This window comes from Mytilus californianus, unplaced genomic scaffold (assembly GCF_021869535.1).
Source record: "Mytilus californianus isolate M0D057914Y unplaced genomic scaffold, xbMytCali1.0.p SCAF_2, whole genome shotgun sequence".
NCBI classification, from domain to species: domain Eukaryota; kingdom Metazoa; phylum Mollusca; class Bivalvia; order Mytilida; family Mytilidae; genus Mytilus; species Mytilus californianus.
This window is the reverse complement of record NW_026262668.1, coordinates 13,334,932-13,359,675: the sequence shown is the minus strand read 5'-3', so window position 1 is coordinate 13,359,675 and position 24,744 is coordinate 13,334,932. Positions and strand designations below refer to the sequence as shown.

The following is a 24,744-nucleotide window of genomic DNA, read 5'->3' as shown; positions in this document are numbered from 1 at the left end:
AAGATTATAATAGCTTCCAACAAAATCCTCGTGAAATGGCCAAAGCAATAGAAAAATGGAGACCACCATTTGAAGCCGTACAGAAAAAAGAATGGAACGGGAAAACACCTACATTCAGGACAATACCAGCTAAATCACCGTATGAGTATCACCAATCATCCACCTCAAAACCGAAAAAACCCTCAACAAGTGATTTGGAACAAGACCTGTACCTGTCGGATTCCGACTCTTCTTTAAATAACACTCCGCAATACATAACAAACGATTACGGTTATGTCATGGACCTTACTCAGGAAGACTACATAGACCTGACAACAAGCAGCAGTGATGAAACCATATGTTTAGATGAGCTACCGGAAGAACTATGGGACAGACATGTGTTTGTACATTCTATTTATAACATTTTTAGCTGAGACAATAATAACACAGAGTTGATATACAAACAATTTTAATTTACTTTCATTTTCATGTTGACAATCTATTTATATACATTTTCTATTTATACTTTCACTATTACTTCCCTTTCATAACAACTACTATACTATGACGTTGTCACAAGACAACCCGATTGTACACTTAAGTATGTTCAATGTATTATTTGTATCCTGATGACGGTGCCCTAGGCACCGAAACATGTCGATCATTAAATTTTCTGCAGCAGTCCCTCCAGTGTTGTTTTTATAAGACTTTCTACAAAATTGTTTTAGTACACCAAAATACATGTCAAATTTGGGACAGGAAAGTCTGCAAGAGATTTTTTATGTTTTGAATTCGAAAGTATTTATATAGGAAAATGATTTTATTGGATATTTAAGTACTTGAAATTTGACACAAAGGAAAACTGAATACTTTTCCATTATCAATAAATTTGTATATGACAGTCATTGGTATACCAGTTTGGTGTACAGAAGGAATAGCTGCAGGACTATGTTGCACTAAGAATACACTGGGACCTAATTTTGCACCAAGTATAGGGAAATGGGATTGCCAGTATTAAGAAACTAGGTTTTTTATTTCTAGCTAAAATTATCGAGCACAAGACCCCCAGTTTTTTGTGTTGCTATCCAGTCTATTCTTCTGTAGGAATGTTATTTCAAAATTGCAAGAAAAAATCAAGTGTAGAGGATTCTTTTTTATGTACATTTCTATTGGCTTTTTATTTCCAATAATTGTATGATTTCACAGCTTTTTTCATTGCATTCTGTCTTCATCTTAGGGACTTTCTTAAAGGCCTATAAATTAAGGAACACTTTGCAATAAACTGGTAAAATAACTCTTTCTTTTCACATGAAACATGCAAATTTAAAACTGAATTATCTCAAAATGTTTGTGATGAGGGTCTATTTTTCTTTGCATATTTAGATAGGGCATATCAAAATTGACTTTGTGTCAAAGTTTTAAGGAAAAATTAATGCGAGATCTTTTTTTTATCGTATGCCCTTAAGACATAGATAATGCCAAATTTTGACCATATTTAGTGCAATATTCTATTTAGGACAGTATTATAGCAGTGTGGGCTGTTCCATAAAAACATACATGGGACCCAAGAAAGGCAATACAAATCACAATTAAGGGTTGGTGTCAAATATTTTTTAATACAGTAAATATGTTAGGAAAATTCCAAAATTGCCTCTGTAGGTGGCTACCTTAATCTTAAGTGCCTTCCCTGAATACCATGTATGTTTTTGGAACAGCCTTTGTCTATATCAATGTATAGCAATGTAATATTTCCCAGTATTGCATTAATGCAACATTGCTTGAAAATGATGACATAGTTAAACTGTGGATTCATTTATTTTTCAATTTTTGTGGATTGAGAAAAAACTTTTATTTCACAGATATTTGATTTCATGGCTTTGCCAAAATCTGCATACAAACATATAATTAATTTTTATTTCATTGAATATTAACTTCAGAGTTTACCTAGATCCATAAAATCCATGAACCCACAGTACATGATGTTCTTGCCATTTTCAAAGTTCTTTCAAACATCAAAAGGGTTATTGCATAAATAATGGTGAATACTATGCCTTACAGAATAATATTTACAATTGCAAGCTCATGTACAACAGCATTCTATTTGGCACATAAACTGATGTCCAATGTTCTATTTAGAGTTCTCTTTCTTATAATTTCTTTGTAATCAAATTGAATAATACCTTGAGAGTTTTTCTGACTTTATCAATGAAGAATTTCCAGCAGTTTTCCCTTGAATCTTCCATTCCAGTAGCTCGTACTTCATTCCTCATCCCATTGATAATATTCTCAATCTCATCATCTGGGAGCAGATCTGGAATCTCACCAGAAGCCAGCAAGTCATTTATCAATACTAAAAACTTTTCATCAGCAACTTGAGCATCAGTCATTAAGAACATCATACCAACACTTTTCAAGCCTGTTTTGATGTACAACTGAGCTATGTCCACTTTAAGATCAGCAATGCTATAACCTTTCCTAAGTGTAATCTGGAACACATCCAGACTACTTATAAATGCAGCAAGTCTGGATAAACTTTGTTTTCCACTGCCACCAACACCTATTAACAAAGCATTGCCTCGAGGAGACTCTAAGATTCTGTTGATCTTACATACATGGGACATTGCATCTTCAAACATAACCAGATTCATGATGGCATTCAGTTCATTATAATTATCTAAAGCTTCTGTTAATAACTTATTTAACTCTGGCCATCCTTCTACAGGCATGTATTTTGGATCTCCAATTCCTGTAGCAAAATGGCAGAAAATATTTGGTTTCTTAAATAAGATCTCATCGTTTGTATCCTAAAAATATATAAATCATAATTTCATTTAACTCAGATTCATTATGCTTTAACAAATACCACATTTTTCTTCAAATACTACAAACAAGAAAAGCTTTAGATAAATGTACATGTTGGTTAAAAATAATTTCATATTGTTCTTCAAATATCTTAGGCTACTATAAAAGATATATCTATTCAATCAACAGTAGAAACAAATAAAGAAAAAATAACTTGGTAATGAACATTTTATACTTCAGATTTGTATTTTGGTTGGTTATTTGTGTTTTGGATTGCAATCTCATGGACAATAACCACACATCTCCTTTCATTCATATACTCTGAATGCTATTTTTCGAAACAAAATATCAATTTGCAATAGTTTTTATCAATTTTTGCAAAGACTGGTGATGAAGGCTTAAATGATAAACATATATTTAATGTCTTGCATGCTTTTTAGCAAAAATGAATTAACATCTATCAAATGGACTGTATCATATAATTTGTGCATGTATACCAGAGTGAATGTTACTTAAAAGGTATTTCTATGTTCTTATGAACATTGAACAATGTTTGTATTAAAAAATAGAAAACCACGACCCATGCGGGCAGCCTAACAATTGGCTTGTTAACAAATTGTACCATATTTACTCCTTTAACACTTACATAATAAACAAGAGTGTACATGCTGAAATTTCTCTCCTGCTTTACCCATCAAGATTGAATTTTATGTTTACTACATGCATCACATAAAAGTAACAATGATCCATGAAATTTAGACAAAGGTCAGATGAACCCTGTCAAACCAACATGAATACCTTGCAATGGTTCCATATACTAAATATAGTTGTCCTATTAATCATAATAACTGAGAAAAACAAGAGTGCACATGCTGAAATGTCTCGCCTGTTTTACTCATCATTGATTTTATGTTGAAAGTCTTAAAGATAAAGGTTTTACTAAAAGCATTACAGAAACTTAACATTTTTAAAAATCTATAACAATGAGGTCAGATAAATTGTGTCAGATAGACGTATACACCTTACAATTTTTTTACACACCAAATATAGTTGACCTATGGTGTAGGCTAATTGAAAGAAAGACCAAAACACAAAAACTTTACATTGACCAATGAACCATAAATATGAGGTCAAGGTCAGATGATACCTGCCTGACAGACATAAGCACCTTACAATTATTCCATACACCAAATATAGTTGACCTATTGCTATTAGTATTGAAAAACAGAACAAAACACAAAAACTTTACATTGACCATTGAACCATAAAAATGAGGTCAAGGTCAGATGATACCTGCCAGACAGACATGTACACCTTGCAATCTTTCCATACATCAAATATAGTTGACCTATTGCTTTAGGATAGTACTTGAAAAATAGACAAAAACACAAAAACTTAACATTGACCAATGAACCATGAAAATGAGGTCAAGGTCAGATGATACCTGCAAGACAGACTTGTACACCTTACAATCATTCCATACACCAATTATAATTGACCTATTGCTTATAGTACTTGAAAAACAGATCAAAACAGAAAAACTTAACATTGACCAATGAACCATGAAAATGAGGTCAAGGTCAGATAAAATCTGCTAGACTGACATGCACCCAGAACAATCATTCTATACACCAAATACAATTGACCTACTGCTTATAGTATTTGAGAAACAGACCTAATCACGTAACTTTAACCTTGATCACTGATCCATTAAATAAGGTTAGGTCAGGTGAACTCTGTCTGACGGACATGTAGATGTTGCAAGGAACCCATATACTAAATATAGTTATCCTATTACTCATAATAAGTGAGAAATTCACATGACAAAAAAAAAACAGAATTTTTTTTCAAGCTGAACCATGAAAATGAGGTCGAGGACAATGGAAATATGATTGACGGAAACTTCGTAACATAAGGTATCTGTATACAAGATATGAAGCATCCAGGTCTTCTACCTTCTGAAATATAAAGCTTTATACAAATAGTTTACGCCACCGCCGGATAGTAATACCTATGTCTCGCATACTGTGCAGGCGAGACAAAAACTATACAGTTTTTAACCCTTTCGCCGATGAGTCCCGGTTTACCGGGATTCACGCTTCAGACAGCTGACGATGAGTCCCGTTTTACCGGGATCGGAATACCTCTTTTATATTTCCCGCTCAAAACAGTGCAAACTCGAGTTATCTTTCTTTGTTGAATACCCGGATGAAAATGTAAACATGGCGCTTCCGTTTGTTGAAAACCGTGTTAAAATCAGAGGAAATTTACAGAATTTACGAGAATTTGAAATGAGGGAAAATTTTTTTTGAAAGAATATGGAAGAATTGAAGCCAAACTAGTATACTTTTTAGACATAAAATGTCGTTTTATGTATAAAACACTTGGAATGGGCATCGTTCAGTGTAAGGAATTTGTACAGCCTCATTAAATTTTTCAAAATTTTGCCGTTTTGGGTTAAAAAATTACGATTTTTGGTCAAAGAGCAGAATTTTGAGAATTTCACCTAGATAATGCCGAAAATTTGAAAAATTTGAATATTTTATGAAGAAAAAATTTTCAAAACATGAACAAAACTGTGAACATGGTGTTAGTGAATGAAATAAAGACACAAATAACTACAGACAAGTTTTTATTGACATTTATTATGAAGATCTCCCACTTGAGTAATAGTAGCCAGGGAAGCCATCGTCTCAGAGTAGCTTCTGTCTGGGCAGCTATCGGTGAAAGGGTTAAGCAAAACACTAAGCCATGAAAATTAGGCATTAAAAAAGCTTTATAAAATTGTTAACACCACTGCTAGATTAGAATCTATATGTCTCCCATTCTGCACCATTCCTTACAGGCAAAACAAAAACAAACTTTTGCTGTATCAAAATTACCTTCTTAAAACATAACATATGAACAGTTAAAAAATTCTGTCAATGAACCATGAGTGAAGCAATTGGGATGAAATGAAGTTTAATATAATATTTTGATACAAATGAAAGAGCACTCAAAAGATTATTGACCAAAAGGAAATGGTTTTTGATACACTGACATAATCCCAAGTTTAAGCACTTGTTGATCAATGTTAATGCTGTCAACAGAAAAGTGATACCTAATTCATTTTTGCATTTTAGCAACAATGTTATACCTCAAAAGATCTTTTACAGATGTCTTTAATGAGTTTGTCATATATTTCAATATCATTTTCATCTGCAAGCTTATCGCCATAGACACGTCCTGCTTCATGCATCCACAGACGAATCAGATCAATGTTTGTCTTTGCACAATCTGGCATAGCAAACAACAGACCCTAAATAAAAAAGAATTTCAAAGTCTTCAGGATTTTATCTGATTTTTTTCATACATTATCATGATGTGCATTAATTTAATAGTAAAGAGTAGGCACAATTCATTATGTTTAGCTAGCTGTAAAACTAGGTTTAATCTACCATTTTCTACATAAGAAAATGCCTGTACCAAGTCAGGAATATGGCAGTTGTTTTCCATTCGATTGATTTTTTGATTTTGATATTTGTTAAGGATCTTTCCGTTTTGAATGGAGTTAAGTATTTTTACTTTTCATTACTTCCATCTTTATAAGTACACTATAAGGACAAGTAGATTATATTTTCATCCATACTATTTGTGGAAGAGAATTCTGAGTTACACAGGTGGTAATTTCTCATAAAATTCTATGACTTTCAAGAAATGAACCAAATATGCAGTTCTTCCTTTATATTTCCTAATATAAATATTTGTTCCTTCAGTGCTGCAGTCTTGTTTCAGTTAATCTAAATTCTAATACTAACATGCATAAACTATGCCTGTATCAAGTCAGGAGTCTGTATTTCAGTGGTTGGCATTAGTTGCTGTCTGTCATATTTTTTTGTCATTTATTGTTTTGTCATAAATCAGGCAACTGGTTTTTCCATTTGAACTGTTTCACATTTTGTCATGCTCGGGCCTTTTATGGCCGACTATACAGTATGGGTTTTGCTCATTGTTGAAGGCCAGACGTAGACCTATATTTGCTTAACTCATTCGCCCCCAATCAAGCCTGTAGTTGTGATTTCAACAGCCATTCTTTTATAGCCCATATGACCTTCCATCCTTTCTTTAAAACTGCCACATCTGAACTGTGCTGACAGCAAGGAGTTTAATCTTGCAATTCATGGTCCTAAAACTCTTTCCAGATGTGTTGTTAAGAAAATATGACAACCTAAATGCCCTTCTTAGAGTTAAAAATAGGAAAACTGTGAAAAGTAGCCAAAATCAGAAGTGGAGGTGCGAGTCATTTGATGGCAACAAAGTTAATGGTATAGGCCATAGATATTAACTATTCTCCTAAATGCATCATGCGTAGGTAGTTCATGCACATGGAGGTAACATATGGCCAAAAAATTCTGGTCTGTAAAAAAGACATGTTGGCAAACCTGGCTTGCCATTAATAATTCCCAAGCAAGACGATCAAGTGAAATTTACTTCCAATCAGCATGGATGGGTTGCTGTAACTACAATTGAATGATAAAGAAACAAAGTTTTGTCAATGTTCACCTCTCAAGGTTGTATTAAAATCGAAAAAATTGCTTCACCGAGCGCAGCTTGATACGACCGCAGAGGTCCAACCCTGAACAGTTGGGGCAAAAATGGACACAATATTCACACTTGATACAGGTCTGAATTTGGATTGTAATTAAATATTTGACACATAATAGGTTTCTGACACAGAATAACTGTAGTCAAAGAACTTAGAACTGGTTATATGATTTGAATTTATATTCAATTTTTTGCTTTTGTGCAATACACTATGCTGTTGCGAATTGACCCCCCCCCCCCCCCCCCCCCCCAATTTCTTTTTCACCTACCCCCACCCCCTTTTTCTAAAAAAAAAAAAATTTTCCCAAGATATGGTCATAATCTCAATTCATATTTCCAATGGAGTACCCATTTAAATACATCATAAAAGTCTTAAAATAGAAAATGACATACATAATCATGGCTAAAATTAATATTCCTTAATCAGCATTTTTAAATGGTAACTTCTAAAAATAAATTGACAGCTAATCGCCTCAAGACAATACAACATTTCTTTATACATAATTTAAAAGCAGTGTAAGGGAGGTAATTCAAACATAACATTGTACTTTTTTTTAATTGTCCATTAAGCAGGAAACCCTTGTTTTTCCCTCTTTTTTGCCCCTAATTCCTCAACTGTTTGAGCCATAACCCCCAAAAGCCAATCCTAACCATCCCTTTGTGCTATGGAAACTTGCGGTATAATTTCAGTGAGATCCATACACCTTTCCACAAGTTATTGTCTGGAAACTAGAAAAATGCTTATTTGGGCCCCTTTTTGGCCCCTAATTCCCAAACTGTTAGGACTATAACTCCCAAAATCAATCCCAACCTTCCTTTTGTGGTTTTAAACCTTGTGTTTAAATTTCATAGATTTCTATTTACATTTACTAAAGTTATTGTCCGGAAACCAAATGTCTTGGGACGACACTGACGACGACAAAGTGATACCAAAAAATTTTGCGGTCGCATAAAAGTACACTGAAAATGACTATTTTACAGCTGGAGTGGGTTTGATGCCATTGCCCCCAAATCTCAATGTAAATTGTTAATATATAGTTATATATATCAGCATCAGTTACAGTTTCAAGAGTCAACTAATTTGCATAATTTTTGAAAATGCCTGATTTTCCAGAAATCTCTATGAGTCGAATCAGTTACATCTCCTTCATTTAGACACTGTAGGAAAGTTCGCCTCATTGGCAATCATACCACATCTCCTTTTCTTCTACTTAAAACATTGGTCTATGAACTAATTTCATTTTTTTGTGTACTCACTTGAAATATATTAGAAAGGTCTCTAAGATTGAAGACATAGTGAAATTTGATGGCTGTTGGTAAGAAAGTTGTTGAAACTTTTGCATGAAGTGCCAATGCTCCATTAACCAACAAAGTTGAGTATTTCTGAACAGCTGCTGGGAATCCACTGATGTTCAGATGTTGAGACAGAATACTGGTGTAGATGGTTTGTAGAGCTTCAACATTGGGGAAATTGATGGAAAATACACAAAAATGTCTCTGCAATAAAAAACAAGTTGTCATGCTTTCTAAGATCTCTGATACATAGTTATTTTAAATTTAATACATTGTGTAACAAAATGTTTTTCTGCATAAAAACTTCAAATTGGAAAAATATTTAGATCATGTTTAGTATTGTATGTTATGTATTGTAGTGATGAATAAATTGTAATTATTCTGCTCTCATGAGGGCACTTTGATTTAATAGTTAATAAAATTATTGAATTGTATTGTATGTAATACCTGAAGCCTTGAATCTATTGTAAAGCTACCAGCTGTAGGATTCATACAAGCAACATACTGTGTGTTATGAATTTCCTTCAAAGTTAATTTGGCTCTGTCATACCAATGACCATGGTCAATGTGTTGCCTTATCAAGGTGTGAGGCTGAACAGTAAAATACACATCAACCTGAAACAACCAAATATTAAACAGTCATTAATGGTAATCTCATATCATCCTAAAGGCTGTTCCATTTAAAATATTCATGGGACACAGGAACAGCACTTTTGAAATTGCAACTATGGGTGGGTGTCAAGTGGAAATGTAAATACAACTACATACCAAATATAATTTATTTAACATAAGTGGGGCTCCTTAAACTGACCTAAACACAAACTTTAACAATTGGGTCAATATCCCTAACAACCAGAGAAAAATTTGTATAGCTTCACAACAATGCACCACACATATTGTGCATGGCACAACCTATACTAACTGCATGCTGAATCTAAAACTGTGGTTTGTCATATTTTTAATTTCAAAAATTTAAGTGAACATACAAGTAGGCCTTGCACTTTCACTTCCACATCAATCAGTTGAGAAAATATGAGTAAAAAGTAAAAAATGAAAATGGGACAAAAGCCCACCCTCACACCCCCAAGACACTGAAACAAACATACATGCATGCATGTTAATGCAGGTTTATAAGCTCAAGGAAAACATTTGTGTGTTGTTTTACAGAGTTTCAAAAGGTTTTTTGGACCTCAGTGGTCATTTGGTCCGGTAATTGTTCAAGAATTACTGGTCCAGTCAGTGTTTTAGCAGTCTTTTACATTATGAGTCTTACAAAATTCTTACTTCTACACTGGTCAATTGGTCCAGTAAATGATGACATATTACTGGAACAAACCATTTATTACTGGACATTGCCACATGGCTGACCCACCTTGGGAATGACTGGTTTTACCAGTATTTACCATTATTTACAGTGCAAGGGGAGTAACTCTTGATGGTTTCATTTCACTGTGTCAGAAAATTGGGACATTCAATAAAATGAAGTAAACATGCTCAAAGAACTAAATGAAAGTAAAACATTGAGACAAATAAATGAACAAAATACAGAAATTATTAAAATAAGACAACAAGAATGTGTCCATAGTACACGGATGCCCCACTCCCACTATCATTTTCTATGTTCAGTCGACAGTGAAATTGGGGTCAAAACTCTAATTTTGCATTAAAATTAGAAAGATCATATAATAGGGAACATGTGTACTAAGTTCAAGTTGATTGGACTTCCATCAAAAACTACCTTGACCAAAACTTTTCACCTGAAGCGGGACAGACGGACGAACGAACGGACGCACATACCGAAAAACATAATGCCCCTCTACTATCGTAGGTGGGGCATAAAAACAAATTAAAGTATAACTTAATGAAAATAATTGCAAATATGACATTTATTTACAAACTGTTAATGTTGTAATATTCATTTCACATGGTTTTATTTTTTTTAAAATTTTATTTTATTTCATTGTATGTCTGTTCGAATGAATGCATGTATTGAAGATGGATGAATGCATGCATGCATGCATTGGGAGATACAAAATGATATTTGTGTCTGATGCCAGGTTTATTTCAGTGTATTGTATCATGTTTACGTATTTTTTTCAGAGCCACTACAACAAAAATAAACAAACCCATCTTAGAGCTAATGTAGAGTCAAAAAAATTTACCTCAGGCATATTCATATCATCAACAAAGTAGATTAACCTCCTTGTTCCAGGTGGACCATAATTCCTACCAGCTTTCTTCTCTAATGGTTTTTCTAGTATTCCCTGCAACATAGCTGAGGTTGTATAGAAATTGAATGGGACATTAGCCACCATAAATTCATCTGGCAAGCTTGATAGTTTATCCTGCATCAATACTGTCTTGCCTGTACCAGCTGTTCCAACAAGCATGACTGGCCTCTTTTTCTCAACTAACATATCTATGAAATACTTGACTCTGGTAGTTTCTGCTGTGTGGACTAATGCAGCCTGGTCAAAGTAAAATATTGCATATTAATTCAATCATTTCTAAACCAATCTTAAGCCTCTGTTGAAAACAAGTTGTCCGAAAATTGGGGCAATCTAGAGGTTGACATGTAGAATGGACACTTATCATTGAAGACTATATGTACACCTCTATTGTATGTCCCACTTATTCCAGGTGAGTTTTAATGACAAATAAACATTTAATATTAGCCTGTAATTTTGTTGAGAAATTTTATGTGCGACTCTAAAAAAAAAACAAAAACCTGAAAAAACAGAAATGATGGGATGATTTAATTGTTTTTCCATAAAAAAATAAAAATAATTTATAATTTGGCAAATATTAAAAAGGAACAATACAATATTTAAAGTGTGTTTTCGGAAAAATTACTTTCCAGGAAAAGTATTTGTTTTTGTTATTTTCTCTCTTCTGTGTTTACAAAATGAAAAAAAGTTGTAAGAATTAATTATGCATAGCTAATCTTATTTCATTAAAGAAAAGTAAACAATGCTCTTGTAAACTTTTTTTAAAGACAATTATCATATATTACCTGTAAAGGCATTTCTGGATCCAATTCAAACTTCTTGACCTTTTTGGTCCATGGTTCAAATTTGTGTGTTTCTGCGTCTATATAATAATCAAACACAGTTCCATGGCCCGGAAATTTTATGTGTTTGAACTCAGTCAACCACCATTTAGTGAACTCTACCCTATAGTCAACAAGCTGTAAAACAAGTCATAGCTATTATCAGAAAAATAAGATGTTATACATTCATCGTAATAGTAGTACTGAACCAGTGATAGATATTATAACACTTATGGAAAGGATAAAAAGGGATGCATAGGCCATTTTATATTTTTTTGAAATCCTCCCCTATCAATCTTTTTCTTAAAATAATTCTTATATTCTTCCAAAAGTAATATAGGCCAACAAAGTTTAAAACAAGAGGCTCATGAGAGCCTGATATCGCTCACCTGTAATTTCAGTTTCAGGCATTTGACTTATTCGTAGATCTTACATTGCTGAACAATTTTGTCATTTACACTTTCTCTCTTTCTATAATAATATTAAAAAAAAAGATAATACATAACCCAAAACTGTAAAATTTCCTAAAAATTAACTATTTCTGAACAGTAACCCAACAATAAGTTGTCCTATTGGTCTGAAGATTACTTGACAGGTAGATCTAAACCAGTTTAACACTTTCACCTATGTCAGTTTTGCTCTTACTGCTTTAGTTTTTGAGATGAAAGCCAAAAACTTCATTTGACCCCTATGTTCTATTTTTAGAAACTGCCGCCATGTTTTTGAATGGATCAAATCCCCGAATACAATCTATTAACTAGATACCCTAAGGAACATTCAATTAAAGTTTTTAAGTATTTGGCCAAGTAGTTTCAGAGAAGAAGATTTTTGAAAAAGAAATTAGACTTTCACAAAAAAATGTAAAAAAAAAAAATGTTTTAAGGGCAATAACTCCCTAAGGGGTGACTTGACTATTTTGATCTTCTTCTTCTTCTTCTTCTATATGTATGTCCTTCCAATTATGGAACACCTCCTCAATGGATATTATCCAGGTGGGGAGTTAATTAAAACTTAAGTTTTCCACAAATAACTAAAAAAAAATTTTAGATTCACTGTACACGGATAAAATCTAATATATTTAAGGACTGATAAAAAAATTTACGCAATTAAAAGGTAAAAATATCTAGGCCTTGTCAATATGTATTTTAAGATTGACTGTACACAACTAAAATCTAAAAATATAGGGTGCTTTATACAATGGAATGCAGGACACCCCTGCCTCTACCTTTACACATATGTACATAATGTACATCTCATATCTTTCCTTATTACACTGATTGTATTATCTATATATTTAGCGAGACAGTTATTATTTTCCTTGTAATTTCCATACACACTGAGAACGGAGTCTATAACACATGTCCGTAGCTAATCTTTGAATTTTGTCAAATTCGGTCCTACTTCTAAGCTTTGGCAGCAGAAAAGAACTGTTGACAATAAGTCTTATCAGATCCAAATGTCCTTTAAATTCTTTAGACCAATATCCCAAGCCAATAACTGATATAACATAAGACTTAAGTTTGCTGAATGTTTCTTTTCTCTTCTGCTGTAAGGCCAGACACAACAGCAGGAAATGGATTATATCTTCATCCGACGTTCCACAGCATTTACATAATGCCGACTCCCTGCCACCACTAAATTTAGATCTGTGAGATTCAAGTAAATAAGTCCCATTTAGTAGCCGGACTTTTATCGCTCCCTTTTTAACATCAAAGACGGTTGAAGAAAGGCTGGTCCAAACCGGATGTGTAGATCCAATTCTTAACAAGGTTTTGTCCAAATATGTTAATAAAGACTTTGTTTCTATTTCTTTAACATTGGTTTTAGTCCAATAATCCTGAATTGCTAATTTAACTGTTGCTTTCCATTTTAATTTTGACTAAGTGTAGTTATACTTGGCAGATCATATAAAGCTAGCACACCTGTGACCTTACAAAAGAAGCTGAGATGGTTATCAATATTCATGATGATTTGTTTGTCTACTAAGCCTTGAATTGTCGAATTGTTACAAGAAAGAACACTGTACAGAAATGAAAGTTGCCTTTTATGTATTTCTGCCTCAATTGTTAGAGCACCCAACAGCATAAATACCGATCCAGTGGCTGTTCGTGTAGGCAGAGACTGAATATTACGCAATGTTTTTTGTGTGGAAGCGGGTCATAATATCAAGTTGGCTCTGGTTAAGAGGGAGTATTTTCATTCCATATAACAGACGAGGTGATATATCTTGTAAGATGTTTGTGGGTTTAGTCCATTTGTTCCATGTAGACCAGTATTCATCAGAGAGTATAGGGTTCTTCTCGCAATGCTGATGCGCGCATCAACATTAAGATTGTTCTCCTTCAATTCTACTCTTATTAAGCTAAGATGTGTTGTGTCTTCTGATGGATAAACAGGGGTATTGCCTAGTGTCCAGTTTAAGTCGGACCTGTTTATGTTTTTCGGTTTGTTGAGGATGACAGCTTTAGTTTTGGTAGGATTTATTGTTACTTTAGACTGTCTGGCATGATGAGTTGCAACAGAAAGCATGCATTGTAATTCCTGATGGCTGCTGTAAGAAGGCTATGTCATCCGCACAGGTTGGGCAACCAACATAATTTGTGCCAATTTTAAGACCAAGACTGTGCGATTTAAGATCCTCAAGCAGATTGTTCACATATACTTCATATAGAAAAGGTGAAAGACTGCCTCCTTGTCGTACTCCCTGATGAATATTGAAGCTATCACTAATGGTTCCCTTCCATTTGACTCTTGAAACTAGCTCTGAGTAAAGATTTTTCACTATTGACCAAAGAGGATGATTCTGAGTATGGTTAAATAACGCATCTAGTAGTATGATGTGATCTTCCACGTCGAAGGCTTCCTGACTGTCCACAGTAATAAGAAATAAAGGCTCCATTGCGACTAGTTTTACTTCTGCTCTAGCTTCAGTGATAATGAGACTGGCCATAAGCATCGACAGGCCTTTTGTAAAGTCGAATTGAAGTGATGACTGATTAAAATTCACTGTTAGACGAGGAAGAATGGTACATTCAAAAAGTTTTGAGATGACAGGTGTTACGGCAATTCTCCTGATCATGTTGACTTATTTGTAGATCTTACTTAGCTGAACATTTATTGCCATTTATACTTTCTCTCTATCTATTATAATATTAAAGACAATAGCCAAAAACTGTAAAATTTAATAAAAATAAACTATTTCCAACAGTAATCCACCAATGGGTTGTAGAACTTGTCTGAAAATTTCATATAGATAGATCATTACCCATTTATTTCTTTAACTCCCTTTCACTTTTGCTCTAACTGCTGTAGTTTTTGAGATATAAGCCAAAAACTGCTTTTGTCCCCTATGTTCTATTTTTAGCTATGGCGGCCATGTTTGTTTAATGGATCAAAACTTTGGATATAGTTTATAAACTAGATACCCTAAGGAACATTCGTTTAAAGTTTGAAGGTATTTGGCCCAGTAGTTTCAGAGGAGAAGATTCTTGAAATAGTTTACGACGACGACGACGGACACCAAGTGATAGAATAAGCTCACAAGGGCCCTTTGGACCCGGTGAGCTAAAAATGTGTATTCTTATCAATCTCCGGAGAAACCATTTAATGAGGTAACTTTAAGAATGATTTTTTTCTTCTGCTTGAGATTGTATAGTATAATTCTTCATTCTTTGATTCTTTACTGATTTACACCTTTTGCAAATCAGGTGTTTATCTCCTTTATCATGTTTATGAAAATTTTTTGTTTTTTTACACTCCTCTCAAATAACAATGTTATCTTTCCAATCAGATTTGTCATTTTGATAGTATCAAATAAGATTACCATGCCTATGGTTTTGTGATATATTCCACTTGTCTGCAATCACAAGGACATTTATGTTAAAATGAAAATTTACACAAATAAGTATGGAAACAATTTGATCATTGCTGAGTAAAATGCAAGGTATTTCTCCGTCAAACTGACTGCAAGTTACTACTGATCTAGTTGAATAAAGAATTGTAAAAAAGTAACTTTCTAATTTGAGAAATACTTTAACCAAGATGTAATTTTCTACAAAGACAGATAAAAGAGTAGTAAAGTAAAACCCTGCTGTGTTTTATAATTCAAATAAAATTACACTTTCAGAATATTTTCTTGTCAGAAGATTCTTATTACTCCTTCAGTAATAAATATGGATTTTATCCCTATAAAGATATATTAACCCTTCCTCTTTATTTAGTTATTGTCTTAATGTTACCTGATCCTGGAACATGACACTTCCAAATGCCCATACACAAGCAAACACAAAATACAGTTCATACACTTCTTTATGGCAGTCTGGTGGTGTGTTCTCTGGTGTCAGTAGACATTCTAACAGGTAACAAAGCATCTGAACCTGACTGATCTCTGGTACAGGTGTTACCTTCTTAAATCTCACACGGAGGGTATCCAAGCAAACTGGTACATACTTGTCAAACAAGATAGTCAGGTTAGCTCTCTCTGACTGGACCTCTCTTGTATCAATCCAGCTTTGTACATATCTATTTTTTGTTTAATTCAAATGAAACTTGATTAAAAGAACAATATATTGAATATTTTATACTATTTAATACTAAAATATTTAAAATTGACAACAACACTTCAAAGAGTCTGCAATTTTATTAAGTTGGTCGACATGTTTCGCCTGTCAGGCAAGCGTCATCAGGACAATTTACATACAGAAATTAATTACTGAAGTACTAAAAGTGGTACATTAAATTTGACGTCCCAAAATGTGTTGTCAAGGTGAGAAAAACAATGGAAAGTGAAAGTCACATGTTATATATAATAAAAAAAAAGTTTGTTTAAAAAAATTGTTTTTTAACTTTAGTTCGTTTTTCTTTTATATGATGCATGACATTATTCTAAAGGCTTGGTATCTAATGGACGAAATTCCCATGGTTCCTACCACTTCGCAAGGATTCTCTCCCAAGCTGGTCATTGTTGGAGGTTACTGCTTCCTGGCGCGTTGGTAGCAATGGGAAGATTTTGATCGCTGCTAACATCAGAAATCATTCCCTTGTAAATCATTTGTTATATATATACTTGTTGATCGTCAGCTGTATTTAATCTGTTTATCAGCCTAGTTGTAAATTTAAAGTTCATTTATGTTAGGCACTTGCATGGTGTATGGTTGAATCTGTCTATCATTTATAAATACATGTAGGGTGGTATCGGAAATCTTGGTAATCTTGGTTTCTTTTTTGTTGATTGGAGTTTTAATAATATTTAATACTAAATATAACAATTTATGAAATGCCAAGTTGATGATTACAAAGACATGCAACTGTAAAGTGACAATGACCTCATTATTGGTGTGCCTGTTGAGGCTTAATGCCATTTTCAATACATTCTTATAATATAAAGTTGGTTTTATTATTGACAGAAACTACAGTACCCATTAAAAAACAAAGCATGATCTCTGTCTGATCAAAATGACAACAAAGGAATATAGTTGAATGATATGTATACTACCTTTTTGTCAAAAATATTTGACTCATATCAACATCTCTTGTTACAAACAATATTTTTCAGAACAGCACTTTTTTATTTAATTGAAAAATACTTTTGAAGGCAGAAAATTTGTAAACAAAATTCAAACAAATCATTTCCTAAATCTGACCCAGGGTTGGGATGTCGTTTTAGCATCTGAAGTTTGAGACCTGAGATTTTGCAACCAAAATAAATAAAGGAATGTTATAAAATATGTAGGTTCAATGGTAGTACCTCTAAATAATCTACTTACGGATTCCAGCCAACATCCGCTGCATTGATAAACAAGATTCCTGCCCGAGACACAGTGGCTGGTGTTGCAGTCTTTAAGTGACTAATCTCAAATAGAAGTCTCATGCTGGGAGTCAATGTAATTCTCTCATTACTTGCCAAGGTCAATATTTTGTTGTCATCCATTACTGTATTTAATGATTCAATCCACATTGGATCAATGTCTCCATCAAGTACTATCCACTTAGGATTATCTGATGGCATGTTAGCAAGATCTCTCATGAGCACAGAAAACAAACCTATAAAAAAAGGATCAAAGTCAGATCTCTTGATAATTTACATTTTTTTTATACTCAAAACATTTTTTAAAATCTAATAATAAAACAAAGTGAACACACATCGTTCACACATATTCTGAAACAAGAATATGTGTCAACAGGATACCATTCCCGGCTCACGTTATCTTATTTCCATGTTAAGTGAATCATGAAATCTTGGTCAAAACTCTTATAGATATATATATGTCAAGTTGATCAACATCAAACTACCCTAAACAAAAACTTTAATCTTTGACATGCACACAGGAAATCATAATGCTCTCTACAATAGTAGGCCTGGCAGAAAATATAACCATAAACTTGAATACAACATTTTAATTTTTTTCTGCTGATATTTTTGATAGAGTTTGATCTGGGACATCCTCTAGGTCTTTTATCCATCTTAGAAAAAATGAAGAGTATGAAAGATTTGCAATTCTCTTGAGCTCTGAAGTGTTCAGATCTCAATATCAATTATAAAATTTGTAGATGAATGTATCAAAATTTTAATCATTTCTGTGTCATGTTAAAGTCTTGAAATATTATTTTCAATTCTAGATATCTCATCAATTTCATCCATTATAACTTCACTTTTTTCAAATTAATGAGAGAAAAAAGAAATAAATGAAACAAACATAATATACTATAGTACCATCTTTCCATTCCCTAGTAGCTGGATTGATAATACCAAACAGTTCATCATTTGTAACAGATTTTGGGTCCAGATCTAAAGCTGTTGGTTTCTTCCCCTGATTTCTGTATGTTTTAAACAATGACCCCCAAACTTTACTCTTTCCAACACCAGCTGCTCCTAAGTCAAACACAGAATGACGGACCTCAAATAATTCCTGCAGCTGTACCACCTAATCAAAATAAAATATTTGCAATAAAAAATTTAACAAGAGTGCAAACGCTGAAATGTCTCACCTACTTTACTAATCATTGATATTATGTTGATAGTTCTAAATATAAAGCTTTACTACAACTATCACATAAACTTAACATGATCCAAGAAAATGAGGTCAAGGTGATATAAACCAATCAAGAAATACATGTACACCTTACAATCATTCAATACACTAAATATAGTTGACCTATTGCTTATAGTTTCTAAGATACAGACTTAACCAAGAAAACTAAACATTGACTAATGAACCATGAAAATGAGGTCAAGGTCAGATGAACCATGCCAGGCAGACATGTACAGCTTGCAATCCTTCCATACAACAAATATAGTTGACCTATTGCTTATAGCTTAAGAAAAACAGACCAAAACACAAAAACTTAACACTGAGCTATGAACCGTGAAAATGAGGTCAAGGTCAAATAAAACCGGCCAGACTGACATGTACATCATAAAATATTTCCATACACTAAATATAGTTGACCTATTGCATATAGTATTAGACAAAAAAAAAACCAAAACTCAAAAATTTAACATTGACCCTGAACCATGAAAATGAGGTCAAGGTTAGAAGATACCTGCCAGCTAGACATGTACACCTTACAATCATTCCATACACCAAAAATAGTAGACCTATTGCATACAGTATAAGAAAAACAGACCAAAACACAAAAACTTAACTATAACCACTGAACCATGAAAATGAGGTCAAGGTCAGATGACACCTGCCAGTTGGACATGTACACCTTACAGTCCTTCCATACACCGAATATGCTAGACCTATTGCTAATAGTATCTGAGATATGGACTTGACCACCAAAACTTAACTTTGTTCACTGATCCATGAAATGAGAACGAAGTCAAGTGAAAACTGTCTGACGGGCATGAGGACCTTGCAAGGTACGCACATACCAAATATAGTTATCCTATTACTCATTATAAGAGAGAAATTAACATTACTAAAAATCTTTTTTTTCAAGTTGTCACTGAACCATGAAAATGAGGTCATGGACAATGGACATGTGACAGACGGAAACTTCGTAACATAAGGCATCTATATACACAGTATGAAGCATACAGGTCTTCCACCTTCTAAAATACAAAGCTTTTAAGAAGTTAGCTAACGCCGCCGCCACCGGATCACTATCCCTATGTCGAGTTTTCTGCGGCAAAAGTCTCGGCTTGACAAAAATCAGGTCAAAAGGTAGGAATAATGTAACATATAATGTATGGATTAATACAATGTAATAAGTTCTTTTTATAGCACATATTTTGTTCTCATATTTTTAATACAGATTTGCTTTTATTTTTTTTGCCAGTTTAGATTTCTTCTGATTTTCCCATTTTATCTGAAAAGTGAAAGGAAAAATATATATACATACTATCTAGCCAATTTGTTTTTCTTACTGTGGATGTGATTTTCCCTTGCTTTGATGATTTGGTTGATGATGCAGTTTACTGTGGTTTTCAGTGTTTAGCAATTCTTATCTTTTATATATATAATTTAAATTGCTTAATTTTCTGAGGGATGTAAAAGTACCAAGCCACGTTCAACTAGTTAACCTTAGTCAAAATTTATTATTATATTTTAACGGCCGTTTGCTTGCGATGTTTAAATACGCAGACTCTGTTGTAACTACTCTACCGTTATCAAATTTGAAATATTTACAAATTTAGATCGTTCAGTGCTGTTTATTTGGAATTATTATTGACGCAATCGTTCTTGTAACATCATAACTGTCGTCACCGTTAAAGCTTTAGAATTGTGCTAGTTCATATCACACATTATTATTTTGATTTAAAGTATATATTTGAACTCTCTGTTGTAATTAGTCATATAACCTATGTCGTGTTTAACACATATTTAGAATTGTGCAAGCGTCTTACCTGATGTTCGGTTTGACTTTTTTATTGTATAAATTTCAAGATTGTTATAGTTTAATCTAAGTAGACTGATATATGATTCATTCAACATCACAATCATATTTACTGATGAAGGATATCTGTTATCCGAAATATTTATAAATAATTACATTTATAGTTCCTTTTTTTGTTATTGGTGTTGTTGTGTACACTTTTTAGGCGTTTATATAATTTATTTATTGTGTACATGTATCGTTACTCGTAACGATCCAGCGCCCTCGTGGGAAAAATCGTTGACTATTATTCAGACGTTTTATATATATATTTATATATATATATACAAGTCTAAATTGAAAACAACGTTCAAACCTATGATTGCGTTGGATAAAAACTGCAATTTTTATACGTGTGCATGCAAAACAAATTTCTTGGTAGAGGGGTCTAAATACAGCACAAACAACATTTTTCAAAAGACCAAAAAAGTGAAAAAGTATATTTTAACAAAACGCATTTGACTAGCAGGTTGAACAACAGATGTTCTTAAACCCTGCTTACTGCCATGGCGATTGCCAAATAAACGGATCACCAGATGTAACAAAATGGATCTTAATAAATAATTTAATACCAAACAGAAAACAATAAACTTGCGGAAAAGATGGTATACTGCAAACATGAGGTGCAAAAATTGGTACACCATATCCGGATTTCAATATTAATGTCTCTTCAGTGATGTTAGGAATCGAAACGGTATTGTATTTTTCAGCAACATAATGATATTTTAGCTAGAATCAGTGAAATGTAATACGAACTTTAAGGATGAAGTTCTCTTCAGGCTGTAACTTCTGATCTATAATAGCTTTACGGATTTCTTTCTCAAATTCTAGATCTCTTTTTCTTGGCACATTGAGAGCTGGAAACAAGTCTCCAATCAGACCCATAAAGATTGGTACATCATCAGTGACAATCTTAGGAATGTTGAAATCTCTAAGTGCTCTCATCAACACCTGTAAAATGGAATTAAATGCAGAGTTGGAAAGAGTTTATTGAAATATGTGTTATACCGTCACCATATCTTTATACAGAAAGGTGGTACCAAAAGAAACAATTGTGAGACTAGACAAAAAAAAATAATGATATATATGATTTCATATGTGTATCATGTGTAAAATAAAAATGTACAATTTTTTTTTTAAATACAAAATTAATTTGTGTATCACAACTTTTTATTTCCCCCCAATCATTTGTTGAATATCTCCAATCAAGGTAGCAGTTATCACATTGGTTGGATTATGGGGAGGAGGGTGATCGAACAAAATATTGACAGATAAATATCAAAAGACTGGTCTGACTATGGATCCTCATACATTTCACAACTGATGAAAAAATTATTAAAAGATGGTGTTTCAAACCACATCATCTGCAACTTACTTAAATTTTATATGTTACATTTTGAAAATTCATATATAAAAATTTCTGACATTTTGCTGTATTTCTATATGCAGTCATATGCATCCAAAATGTAATGGATGGCCATTCATGATCTAGTAATGATGTGTGGCTTTGGACAATTTTATATTTCAAATGAATACCTGATCTTCTGGTCTACCAGGATCTCCTCTTTTCAATGAACCAGCGACTACCAAGACAGATTTAATAGCTCTTAATCCCCAATCGTAATGGTCTTGTTTAGACAACAGTTCTTTACATAAACTGTACAATGTGATGAACTTTCTAGCTAAAAGTCTAGCTTCTAGAAACCCTTCTGCCACCAACATGATTTCACAGATCAGTTCAAAGTCAGGAACCACCATGGCACAAGGTCTAAACAAGGCTTTCAAGTTTTCTGGAAGTTCTGTTCTTCCAGCATAACCTGGGTTCATGGTTATAAACAGCCCAACAGTCCATTTAATACTAATGTTCTCTCCTTGGAAGTTGAACCTATGTTTCTTTTCTTTGATAGCATCCTGAATACTCTTCACCTGAACAGCAATGACAGACAGGACTTCTACTGCAATACGGTTAAATTCATCAAAACATCCCCAAGCACCAGACTGGGCCAAACCTTTGTATATGTTACCAACTGACTGAAAATACGAAAAGAAAAAAAAGAAAAAATGCAATTTTGATAAGAAAATGCTGTGAAAAATTCCATTTATAAAACCAAAGTTAAATACTCATTGAAATGATATTCTTTTCTATACCACGGTTACCACCTCCAAGCAACAAACAACAAGTACATTGTAAACAAACAAATACAAGAAACAATTCTTTTAAATCTTCTTTGAACATGTCGATTCCCAGATGTCAGTTCTAGGGACAAATATTGCAGAGTTTCATTAGATTATCATTATGAATAATTCAAATGTCGAGGTAAAAGTAAAACTATACTAAGATATCATTGAGATGGGAGCCATCTCTGTGGGCCCCACTTTGAATAAATTGTGGTAAAAAATTTGTATATTTATCATTGGACATGGGGTTGTCAACTGAAACCAAAGTTTTTGACCTTGACCTTTGACCTAGGAAGTTGTACATAAATTATGACACACCCTCTGGTGTTGGTTAATATACATGTCAAGTATAAACTTTGAAATCATAACGGTTCTCTAGATATAGAGCGGACACAATTTGTTACGGACGGACTTCGACTACAGTCATCATTTGAATGCTAGTTTAGGCCATTTAAAGATCAATACATGTTATCTAGTTCTGACACATGAGAAGGGAACTTGTTATTTACACATTACCTTGTAGTCCATTTGTTCTGAACAGTTGAAGACATAGACCATTATACCAAGAGCTCTCCCTAAATCTTTTGTGGTTTCAGTTTTACCAGTTCCTGCAGGACCAGCAGGTGCTCCACTCATCACCAAATGAAGGGACTGTGTTAATGTGATGTAACATCTGCAATTATACAATATTCTTTTTGGTGCATTTATATATCTTTTTAAATTTTTATATCAAGAACAAGAGTGCATAGGCTGAGGTTTCATCAAAATAACAAATTGAGGCTAGATTCAGTATTTTTCCATATTTTCAACTTTATTTTTTACTTGCAAAGATTTTAATTTCCAAAATAATTACTTTCACTTGTGCCGAGCAAACAGACAACCTTTAATATAATACCTTGAATTTTTGTTACATGTATGTCCATCTAGCTACTTTATATGCTTTCCTCTTTTGTGCATTAATATCAGAGGATGAAAAAAAGCAAACACCAAAAATTCATACTGTACATTAGATCAAATACAAATCTAAGTAAAATTATATCTTACCTATCTGTCAATGGTGTGATCACAAGTCGTGGAGTGTTTCCTAAATATTCATGGGAGTATCTAAACTGAGCATCACAGATGTTAGCAAAGCAATCTTTTTCATTGTCATCCCAACGATGACGTAATTGTGACAGCCAGGCAAATGATTGAGAACTGTCCACCTTGTTGGCTATCATTTTTGTTATAACATCTCGAGCATGTACATCAATGGTACAGATAGTCATGATTTTCTGACGATCACCTTGAGACAGGTTTCCAATCAACATAGTAATAAGATTGTTTAGTTGAGCAATCTGCAATTAAATACATACAATTAAAGTTTTAAAACTCCATGCTTGTGTGTAAATATTTAAAATTCATAAACACTGGATACTCCTTACAGGGAAAACTATGTATATTCACCTGATGGCTGATGAAGTTGGTTGGGATATAGATCTTATTTTACAGAGGTAACAAAATCTGTCTGACAGTCTGAAATGTCATGTAACATTTTTGGTCAATCAATCAGGCTATTGCAAGAATATGACCAAATGTCTGACAGAAATTATCACAAAACTCCCATTAATAATATTATAAGTCAGACAGGTTTTCTTTCTTAGAGGCTGTCTGATCTGATGTCAGACACACTATCTGGGAAATTTTGATTTGTATTTGGGCTAAATTTTCACTTAAAGGAGGTATGATAAGAGCCATTATCCAGTCTCAAAAATTGCACAAAAATAAAGTTCTGACTAAAGTTATGTTAGTTTTATTGATAAATGAATAGGATATTATATGGTGTTATGAGATTGTAATTATTGTAATTATTTATCATGGCCTAATTTGTTTTGTGTGGCCTTATAAGATGTTTACATAGTTGTTTACAAAATAATGTTTATAATTGTGCAGTTTAGAAATCACTGGAACAATCATAGATACTGATGGAATGATTAGAA

The 24,744-nt window shown here is 33.2% G+C and overlaps 1 protein-coding gene across 1 annotated transcript in view; it reads right to left on the bottom strand.

The window, feature by feature from the left end:
• The window catches only part of LOC127729279 (dynein beta chain, ciliary-like), a 126,904-nt gene that overhangs the window by 33,461 nt on the left and 68,699 nt on the right, over nt 1–24,744 (bottom strand). The window contains exons 23-35 of the mRNA XM_052237012.1: nt 23,810–24,102; nt 23,282–23,438; nt 22,124–22,618; nt 21,344–21,538; nt 18,420–18,630; nt 17,473–17,749; nt 15,946–16,228; nt 11,672–11,845; nt 10,821–11,126; nt 9,106–9,273; nt 8,623–8,862; nt 5,918–6,079; nt 2,160–2,783 (exon numbers count right to left, since the gene is read on the bottom strand). Of these exons, the coding sequence (XP_052092972.1) occupies nt 2,160–2,783; nt 5,918–6,079; nt 8,623–8,862; nt 9,106–9,273; nt 10,821–11,126; nt 11,672–11,845; nt 15,946–16,228; nt 17,473–17,749; nt 18,420–18,630; nt 21,344–21,538; nt 22,124–22,618; nt 23,282–23,438; nt 23,810–24,102 (3,585 nt within the window). The remainder of the gene's footprint in view (nt 1–2,159; nt 2,784–5,917; nt 6,080–8,622; nt 8,863–9,105; nt 9,274–10,820; nt 11,127–11,671; nt 11,846–15,945; nt 16,229–17,472; nt 17,750–18,419; nt 18,631–21,343; nt 21,539–22,123; nt 22,619–23,281; nt 23,439–23,809; nt 24,103–24,744) is intronic.